The sequence below is a fragment of the Haliotis rubra genome, unplaced genomic scaffold (genome assembly GCF_003918875.1).
Source record: "Haliotis rubra isolate DU_JTF1 unplaced genomic scaffold, ASM391887v1 Scf505, whole genome shotgun sequence".
Classification (NCBI taxonomy): domain Eukaryota; kingdom Metazoa; phylum Mollusca; class Gastropoda; order Lepetellida; family Haliotidae; genus Haliotis; species Haliotis rubra.
Window position 1 is genome coordinate 10,300 of NW_025767197.1, and position 10,554 is coordinate 20,853.

A 10,554-nucleotide genomic window follows, 5' to 3' on the forward strand; every position below is an offset into this window, starting at 1 on the left:
TCCCGTCAACGCCGCTATCATCAGAGGTGTTCTCCCTTTTGGCCTCTGCTGTCGACGTCCACGTTGCCCACTGGATAGGATATACCTCACTGTCATATATATATCTCCACCGTTACATGCCATGTGCAGAATATTGTTACCCTTAGTGTCTACATGTAACAAATCGCAACCTTTACTCACAAGAAAGTCAAACACGTGCCCATGTCCTTCGTACGCTGCCTCAATCACTGGCGTCCTCTTGTATCGTCCCGTTCTACTGTTTATGTCCACCTTTCCTTCTGCCAAGATTATCCTCACCTGGCACATGTCCCCCTCGCAGCAAGCAGCATAAAGCTGCTTGTTTACATCTTCATTCTTCGTTGCCCCTTTTTGGCATCTCCCAGAAGAGAACTGCTTCCCGCCTAGAGATATACATAATCGTAACAAGCACATATATCATGACATATATTATCAATTACTCTTTAAACATTTAGCTCTAAATCAAGTAAGAAGTTAGTTGATTGGGCGAAACCAGAAATTCAGATCATTGACAGACTCACAAAAAGAAAACACATATTTATTATCCTATTGGGTTTTTTTTGCGTCATATATAAAGTTAAGAAAGCACTCCAAGCTCCAACAAATTACCTTTTACACAGACAGCTTTCCCGGACCGAGTCCTTAAACATTGTAAACCTAGACGGCATGACATGGATTCACAGGCTCCCGTAAAAACCTGGAAGTAGAAATAATATTATATATTTATAATTTTGGTTGATGTGGAATTTACGCCAAACACGGATACACGAACCGATCGCTATAAATCATGTCTAACTTGTGTTTCTATTACGTATTAGACAGAAACTTTATACAATTAATGAGGTTTACAGATCATTGCAGAATCATGCAGAGTAATAAAAATGGCAAGATACAATAGAGTTGACGTGCAAAACTCAGTGGCAGTACAGTTACAAAGGCAACAAAATATGTAAAAACAGTTATTAAAGCAAGAAAGTATATAATATGCATATTGTATATTTTCGGGTTAATGTTAATATGTTGCGAGTTTTATTCACTTATGTATGTACGCCATTAGGTTTGTACAGTTACAAATATATTTTTATTCATTCATGCATATTATCAAGTACGTATGCTGTCTACATTTTCATTTATTTACTGTATTGATCTATTGGTGTTGAATATATAACAATTATTCAGTTACTAGTATACAAGCATTATCATTTGTTTGTTTTATCGACTGTTTGTAACACTAATCCAATAATAAGATATGTACTACCATAGGTGTACCTTTGACTTTTAAACTGAATATTGAGTAATTATTTGCAGTCACACGGATTTATTACTTATTGAATGTACTTCTAATTATCAAAATCCATTATGATCCTTTCCTTATTAATACGTCTAGATGAATCAACACATTCTGACCAATTATTACTTACTTGCGTCTGATCCTTAAGGAAAAACCTAGATCCAGATTCCTCCGTAATGTATGTATTACATCTTGGTAGTCGACAGATTAAGCTTTTGAAATTGTATTCAAAACTCACACAACCACCTTGCTCAACACATCGAGCTTGACACACTTTTATGCCAATATTCGTAGTAGTGATATAGCGACCTGCTTCCCGATCACGTTGTGTCGAACTGCAAAATGCAAACATCAAGTACAGTGATAAGATCAGAAACAGGTTCCCGAAGTCACGTAAACGTAGCAGTGCCATCTTGCTGTATTCACAGAGGAGCAGCGGAAGGCCTTTATATATAACAAATGCCGAATGAATCAATTTGATTGATTTTCGCCGTATCAGCACTTTTCCAGCTATTCGCTGGACGTCTTTCCTGATAAACAGTCAGCTCTCAGTTTAGCCGTTACATGGCGTTCTTTTTATACACATTAAACTTAATCATACACTCAGGTATGAAAGTTTCAAATGAAGCTTTTCTGTTGTTTTTCCCAAATTACTCTAAACATATCCCATGAAGTATATCTGACAACATCATTGCATAGCAAACAGGGTATTATACCACACAGGATATAAAATTAACATACCAATTAGTGACATTATGGGTGGCAAAAGAGCTGTATCTAAGCGCTCACGACGACACATATTGAGATATACTATCTATCAAAAGTTTAGACTCACTCAAGCACTCACTATATGTTATGGAGGTATATATAGTTACATCGAAGATGAAGTTCTCTACTAACTAAGGGTAACCAACTGCAAATCTTATGCAGATGAATTGCACAAGGATCATGCATCAAAATGCTGTAAAGAATGTTCAAATATCGGGCATGTGAACAGCTGCATTTTGATGTAAAGTTTTGTTCAGAGTTCGCCAAGTTTCAAAGTTTCATCATTTATTGAAGTCATGACAATAGTATCTTTCAACGTTACGAATTTGTTTTTACAATACATCAGTTCATGTGTAAACAATACCTTTAAACAGTATGGAATATTTTGCAAAATCTAGTTTAGAACAGCTGACTGAAATACGTGGCTACATTTTACACTAGTGAGTCTAAACTTTTGATGGGTAGTATGGTTATGCCAAAGAAGTATACTATCGAAATAAAAAAACGCATATGCGTTTGTCATATTTTAAATCTATTAATTACCTGCTGTGTTCATACAATCGTCAAAATATGTAACAACAAAAGTGTTGATAACGTGATTTTACACAATTGCACAAGTAAAATAGCAATGTTTGATTTTGATGAGATTTTTACAAGGATGAAAAAAGCATGCACTCGTCTGGCAAAAACATCCAGATTACTTTCGGAAATCGTCATTCGTTTTGAAGGAGTTTCAAGGTCAAATCACTACACCACATCTTGACGCTGCGGCACGGAACATTGTCATTGAAAGAATCCACGCTTGAGATTACCAATCTTCTGTTGCCAGGCGTCTGAATGTTAGTCTGAGCACGATATCACGGCTTGCACCTCGTTACAACCAAACTGACCGTCCACGTACAGGCAGACCTCGAGTCACCACTGCAGCCCAAGATCGGTACATCCGGGGAGTACATTTGCGTGATTGTACTGCTACGGGTGAGAGCACAGCAGCCAGGGTGCAGACTTCGGAGGATATCAGGTCAGACTGTACGGAACAGGTTGAGAGAGAGTGGAGAGCCAGGAGATCCGACGTCGGGACCGTGCTACGTCGTCACCATTGCGCTCAACGTCTCCGTTATCTTAATTTATCCACTTGGTTGTATAGACATTTCCTTCTTCTAAACTGATGTAAAGTTCACGTACTAAAGTCTATTTTGTGGACGAGTTATACATGTGTCTGTGTTCTGCGTTTCTTTCCTTTTTGAATAGTATATACACTCGGTAGAAGTTATGCAACAAGAATAACATCTGACACGGTAATTGTATTGATACAAGTGATGCATCATGTTTTGCATCGACCTTTTGATGGTTGGTGCATTTGGGACGATTCACCTCACTTTGTTATTTCTTTTACTGACAGACCAGTAAAGATCCTGGTTGAATTGATCTTCAGTAACCCTTGCTTGCTCAAAGAGGCGACTAACGGGATCGGGTGGTCAGGCTCGCTGACTTGTTTGACACATGTCATCGTATCCCAATTGCGTAGGTCGATGCTTATAGTGTTGATCAATGGCTTGTCTGGCCCGGACTCGATTATTTACGGAACCCGTGAAGAGCCACCTCCTCGTGGTGGGTGCTGGGTAACGCAAAGCGCTCTTCAACCCCCCGTTGTGGACCCGGGGGTATATTTGGTCCACCAACCTGTTGGCCGTGGGATGCGCCCCTGTGTCGGGTGAGGAAGGGAGTCTGGTGGTTGAGGGCGTTGGTTCCAGGAACAGTGTTCCTTTGCCCAACACACCACTTCGCCCCTGACTTCACCTAGACGGGTGGTAGAACTGGCCCGGTTCTATCACTCGGCTGGTCACGCCAAGCCCTGTGCTACATCTATGCACTATTGCACAAAATGTTTGAGATTTGTTCTATGGTATTTTTAAGTCTTCAAATATACAATTTCATGTATATATTTGCCTAGAGTCGTATGCCCAGAAGGCGGTGGCTCATGGGCCAATCTGGGGGAATCACTAATCTCTTAATTTTTCTGCTGGAGTATATCATCCGGGTATCCTTGGTCCTGCAAGTCGGAGATCCGCTTGTTTTTAGCATTGTCCTGGTGATACTCCGTGGTTGGTGGGGAGCTCGGATGACGAACCTTGAAAAATTAACCATGGCTTACGAAACCACCCTAAAAAAAGAAACGTCCACTAGACACTGATCCAGTTGATAATGATAAAAGAATGTCCATGTCCATTGAATACTGGCCACGATTTCTTGTTATTGAAACTGTTGACAAGACTCCATTGAAGTTGAACCCTTTTGCCATATCTAAGGGTATACAGGGCATTGCTGGTGATGTCAAGAATATTAAACGTTTACGTTCCGGTGCTCTGTTGGTTGAGTGTGGAAAACGGCAACAAGCCACCAACCTTATGAGTACAGAATCGTTTGTCAGCGTTCCAGTCACCGTCACGGCTCATTAAACATTAAACATGAGCAAGGGAATCATCAGAGACCGTGATCGATTGTTTGCAGATATGTCGGAACTTGACATCGTCTCCGAGATTAAAGATCAAGGCGTACTCTATGTCAAACGTTTCACAACCCGGAAAAACGATGTTGTCCTGTTTGGAAACATCAAATGGAGATAAATAGAATCAAATTTACCCAAAACATTAGTTTTGCCGATGCCAAAAAACTAGTTCAAAGCTCAGAGCATAAGGAGAGCTATGCTTCTATCACCATCTATCTGCATGCTGTCAGACGAACTTGACCTGGGTTAAATCCGAATTTCCTCTGATATTCTCAACTGCAATATCTACCCAAACAACAGAATCAGTTCCTACGTCTCAAAGCCAATGTGAAACAACCTCTGATCTTGACGCATCGTCTCAGTCGACATCAAAGTCTACACAGCCCGCCATCTTGAAAAACACGCTAGTGTGACGTTATAGACTACTGATAGACATGTATATTATGGAAGGATATGCATGCTCATATAATGCATGTGCATGTGTTATAATAGTATGCAAGTTCGTGAGTTTGCCAGTGTACGTGTGTACGTCTTCCTGGACCCGCGAAGATACATGCTTGTCGCAAGAGGGTGATCAGGCTCGTTTACTTGTTTTTAATCCTCACACACACATATGTTATATGGGGATGAAGGCTTAGTCTACTTTGTCAGACTGGTCACAATTGTAACATGGTGTCTTATCAACAGGCTCCATAATATCTTAAATAAACTTCAAATACTTTTTCAGATAATATACAGGTAAGACGCAGTAACCCCCCCTTACTTGTCCGACTTGCTCAGCCATGCATAGACACGGCCTCGGAGTTTGCGAAGTCACGACGACCCAAACACCCTTGGGACGGGTATATCGCCTTGACACTCGGACAGTACATACAGGTGACAGTGGCAACTAACTTAACTGTTGGTGTCTAGGAGTCTTCTATATCTATATATTTGTCCTTAACCAGGAAGTGATATAGTCAGACCTTAATCGGGTAGGTTACAACATGCCGATTGTATGCCGAGTCAAGTCTTGCAGAACTGGCCTACTTATTATCAAGTGTAGCATAACATGTTAAGATAGAATTCGGTCTCCATTTTGTATTCACTACAGGATTTATTTTATGCTTTTAGCTAAATGCAGATGTTCAAGTCTCTCTGTGTGTGTGTGTGTGTGTGTCCTCGTGTGTGTGTGTGTGTGTGTGTGTGTGTGTGTGTGTTTGTCCTTTCGTGTGTGTGTTTGTTTGCCCTCTCGTGTGTATGTGTGTCCTCGTGTGTGTGTGTGTGTGTGTGTGTTTGTTTTCCTCTCGGGTGTGTGTCCTCTGTGTGTGTTTTTTTTTTCCTCTGTGTGTGTGTGAATGTGTGTCTGTGTCTATCTAACCACTTGTGGCTGAGTATGTGTCTCTGCTCGTGTGTGACTGTGTTTGTATTTGTTTCAATGTGGTTCTGTATGGATCTGTTTATAGGTGTGTATCTGTGTTCTCTGTCTGTGCAACGTATATTGGGCCGTTGGTTTCATGTATCGCATGTGTTAATCAGCTTAACAGCCGAGCAACAGAAAGCATACACTTGAAGTTTGGAACAACAATTAACACTTATCAGAGGGGTAAACAAAGTCCGCAGTCTAGACTACCAGTTTTCCGACTTCCATTTTTATGGAAGTCGCGGTGGCTGAGCGTGTTAGGCGGCTGACTTTGTTTGTGTGCTGGCGATATCGGGCCTGAGTCTTGAGGGTGTGGGTTCGAATCCCGGATGGGACTCAACCAAAAAAAGTACTAGAATGTGTACTTTACTAAGAAAGTGTAATCCCAAATATAACATATGTAACAATTTCAAGTGTTACTTGTCTGAAAGGAGTGGGATTTTGGACGAGCGAGTGAGTGAGTGAGGTTTACACCGCTTTTACAATATAACAGCAATACCAAGCAGGGGGCACAAGGAAATGGTCTTTACAAAGCGTGCACATACAGGGAATCGAACCCAGGTCTTCGTTGTGGCGAGCAAAAGCTTTAACCACTAGGCTACCCCACCGCCCCACACGTGCACTAGTGCTTCGTATGGTTCATGGTAATGGGTTATGGTTTCATCTCATTTACCGATAACCATGACAACTATGGTATCGCATGTTGTGTTGTACAACAACGCCTAAGTTTCCAAAATATCGAAAACCCATTCGCGCCCTTATTGCAGTCAACCGCTTTCATTTGCCGATTGCACGGTTGTCTCGATCTACAAACTTAGGCCCTCTGCATCTTTACTCATATATTCTGTTGTGTCGAACATCGGGTAACTCGAAGTATTTACGCTGGTCTCTTCAACTGCGACTGTATATTATAACTATTATTTCCGCCTCTTCTAGGACAGATAGACAAACAGATGTTTCATAGTAATTTGACTTTGGGCATCTGGAAATGCATGCATAAAATATTCACCAGTCACTATTTAAGTGGCTTCGCGCGCCAGTTGTTTAACAGCGTTGGAAAACCTATTATATCTCAAGTATACACATCACATTATTCCTCCATAATACGCATATTACAGGTTGCTGTTTAACCGCTTCCTCCCACCAACCACAAGCATGCTTCTTTCAACACCAACACTGCTGCTGATCGTTGCCGTCATGCAGCCCGTGGACAGAACGTCAAGGAACGTCAACCCCCTTCACGGCATCGCTTACGTCTCCGTGACGACGGACAACCTGACGGCGTCCACTCAGTTCTACACGCAGGTGTGCATGGTCATGTACTACGTTAAACATACTAATGATTTGAACCCTAAAGTTTTAGTTTAAGGTCCTTAAAATGCCTCTTGTTACACTACGCGGAAAATGCCATAATACGATGTTATTGTAAGAAAATATGAAGTTTGTGCTCCGAAAACTGAAACTATTGCAATCACTTTTCCCTATCAATGATTTACATGTCGTCAAAGAGGAGCCTCCTTTTCTGTTCTAACATACGACTAACAAGTAAATATATTCTGCTACCGTTGTAGGCACATTCCATTTGACATATTTGTAGAGATTTCGTCAATAAGGGCTGATGGCAATGCTAAGTCATCATGCTACGTTAATAAGAGAATGGGTTGTTCAATAATACTTTTAAATAAAAGTACGGGAATTTCATTTTAAATTTAAATTGGGAGACAATCAATGTTAACATTGGCAGACAATCAATGTTGACATTGGCAGACAATCAATGTTGACATTGGCAGACAATCAATGTTGACATTGGGAGACAATCAATGTTGACATTGGGAGACAATCAATGTTAACATTGGGAGACAATCAATGTTGACATTGGCAGACAATCAATGTTGACATTGGCAGACAATCAATGTTGACATTGGCAGACAATCAATGTTGACATTGGAAGACAATCAATGTTGACATTGGGAGACAATCAATGTTGACATTGGCAGACAATCAATGTTGACATTGGCAGACAATCAATGTTGACATTGGCAGACAATCAATGTTGACATTGGCAGACAATCAATGTTGACATTGGCAGACAATCAATGTTGACATTGGGAGACAATCAATGTTAACATTGGCAGACAATCAATGTTAACATTGGGAGACAATCAATGTTGACATGATAATATGAATGTTTTGAGAGTGCATCACCACATGCAGTTTCATTATGACCATATTTCTTTGTACAGTAATCGCTCTTGTAAGATTATTAGTGTATGGCTTGAAATTTGCATGTGTACGATTTTCATTTTCAACCAAAAAACTGGCTTGAAACAAACACTAACAACTTGGTGATGCATAATGATTGTCAAAATTAATGGTCTACAGTTATTTATCGACCTTCTTGAAAACCGTCAAAGTCAAGACACCCCATGCACGTGTATGGGTTTACTGTGTTGTGCACGTGCATCCCATGCGTTGTGTTTAGGGGTGGTGATATAGAGAAATGGTGGCGCGTTCATAAGATATCTGTGTTTGAAACGTTTGTAAACGCTTATACTTCCTATCCAAATTGAAAGTTCAGGTTGCCCTATTTTTGTAACGAGTATTTTATGTTTCATCCACTACCAAAAATAGATTTGTGATATGATCATTTCAACGTGGAATAAACTTATTTATCATTGCACGCAGGTACTTGGAGGGATGCTGGTGCCAGAGTTGGCCTTCACCTTCAGCGGAGATTCTCACTACTACCGGATGTTCCAGAAGGAGATCCTCGACGCCAGATCACAAGGGGTTGACCCTGCCCAGCTGGGAATACCGGATATAAGGGATAACGGCACTTACGAGGTCAGTGTATAAGTGGTAACGGCATTCAAGAGGTTTGTGTGTAAGTCATAACAATACTGCCCAGGTCAGTATATAGCCTAATACGATACACACGAGGTCAGTAAATAGGGGGATAACTGCACATCAGAATGTAGGTTCATCGGCAATGAGACTCCTGGGGGTGAGTGGGTTTGGGTTTACACCGCTTTTAGCAACATTCCAGCAATATCACGGCGGGGGACACCAGAAATGGGCTTCACACATTGTACCCATGTGGCAAATTGTACTCGGGTCTTCAGCGTGACGACCACAAGGCTACCCAACCGCCATTTTTACATAGGAACCACGCATAATGATAACTTACGTGCAAATGGAAATGCTGATAGATTCAATGACATCCTATGTAATTCCTTATTTTCACTTGAACCATAATTATGCTCTTAATTGATCAGGTGAATAATTGATTAGACTTTGCATTTGTTTCTGATGGGTACCACAGACAGAGGAGATACGCTCGCCATTTTCGCAAACACCTGGGATCATCACTATTTGACAGTGATTCATACACCCATGCATGCTCAATGAATGAGAAACTTATAATTTTTACAGCGATTTTATTAGTGATTTAGGGAACTGTAGTGTACACTTTTGACTACAGGTGCGCGGAAACTTCATCGTCTTTGACAACGGCATCATCCAACTTGTGACGTGTGCGCTCAAATCATCATCATCTGATATTGTGTTCGACATCCGTGATCGGCGCACCAGCGCTTGCTACATCGCAGCCCCACATATATGTTTCTGGGTCAAGGACGACGTGGATTTCAACCATTACATTGCAGAACTAGAACGGAACTCGCGTGATCTTGGGTTTCATCAGGTCAAGGTCAACAGACCAGTGAAAATTCACAACGAGACTGAGAGACTAGCCGTTCCCGAAAACCAGTTTGGTATAACTTTTGACAGTGGAGACTTTGCTGGTTTATCATTCGCTTACCTTAAAGGTCCGAGAGGAGAGAGCAACTAGAACTGGGCCGGATTACAAACCAAACACGGTACCACCTTTGGCAGTGATTACTGCCGACGGAAGGGTGGCTACAGCCTTCTTGGGCAATCACCCTGACAACAAATGGAAGAAAGCTGCGGAGTCAGTGGTCAGCTTCTTTATGGGTTCTTCCATTTCGGGACAAGAACAGATGACCTTGGAAGTCCATGAACTTCATACTCACATGTCCTCGGTTCAGAGCTGGTTGCAGAACCTCTACAGGGGATGAGCCTTGAGGAGATGAACTTGAAAATATGATGTTTCAGAAAGAGATTCTTGATGCATCATCCTGGGGAATTGAGCCTCGAGATCTGGGGATTGCAAATGTTTCCCTGGCAGGAAATGACAGACTTCATCTTACTTTTAACCTGTTTGATAACTACGCAGTTGAAACTCTGGTGTATACAGCAGGAGGATCTCTGTCAGATCCCAAGTTCAATCCCAGATACAACTGGAGCAGTCCTGCCTACATCAACAACATGAACATGGCCTTCTTTGTCGATTCCAAAGTTGATCTGAACCACTTCCTACATAGTGTAGAACTGAAGGCTGCCAGGAAAAAATTCTCTCAGTTTAAACTGAATAGGGCGGTTGATGTGCCGACATTAGCAGCTAGCGTTCCTGCAGCACAGTACAGTGAAGAGTTCACTGATGGAGCTCTGAAAGGTCTCAACTACGTGTATGCTAAGGGTCCAGCA

The 10,554-nt window shown here is 41.4% G+C and overlaps 1 protein-coding gene across 1 annotated transcript; it reads left to right on the forward strand.

Moving 5' to 3' along the window:
• The first annotated feature begins 5,362 nt into the window (after positions 1–5,362).
• Positions 5,363–9,838, forward strand: LOC124292032. The gene is made up of 4 exons (XM_046729106.1): positions 5,363–5,462; positions 7,108–7,293; positions 8,674–8,832; positions 9,470–9,838. The coding sequence occupies exons 2-4, from the start codon at positions 7,144–7,146 to the stop codon at positions 9,836–9,838; spliced, it is 678 nt and encodes a 225-aa protein (XP_046585062.1). The 5' UTR covers positions 5,363–5,462; positions 7,108–7,143.
• The last annotated feature ends 716 nt before the right edge of the window (positions 9,839–10,554 follow it).

Coding starts and splice junctions, on each gene's coding strand:
- LOC124292032 (XM_046729106.1), top strand. CDS start 7,144: ATGCTTCTTTCAACACCAACACTGCTGCTGATCGTTGCCGTCATGCAG. Junction 7,294..8,673: donor CCACTCAGTTCTACACGCAG/GTGTGCATGGTC, acceptor CATTGCACGCAG/GTACTTGGAGGGATGCTGGT. Junction 8,833..9,469: donor GGGATAACGGCACTTACGAG/GTCAGTGTATAA, acceptor TTTTGACTACAG/GTGCGCGGAAACTTCATCGT.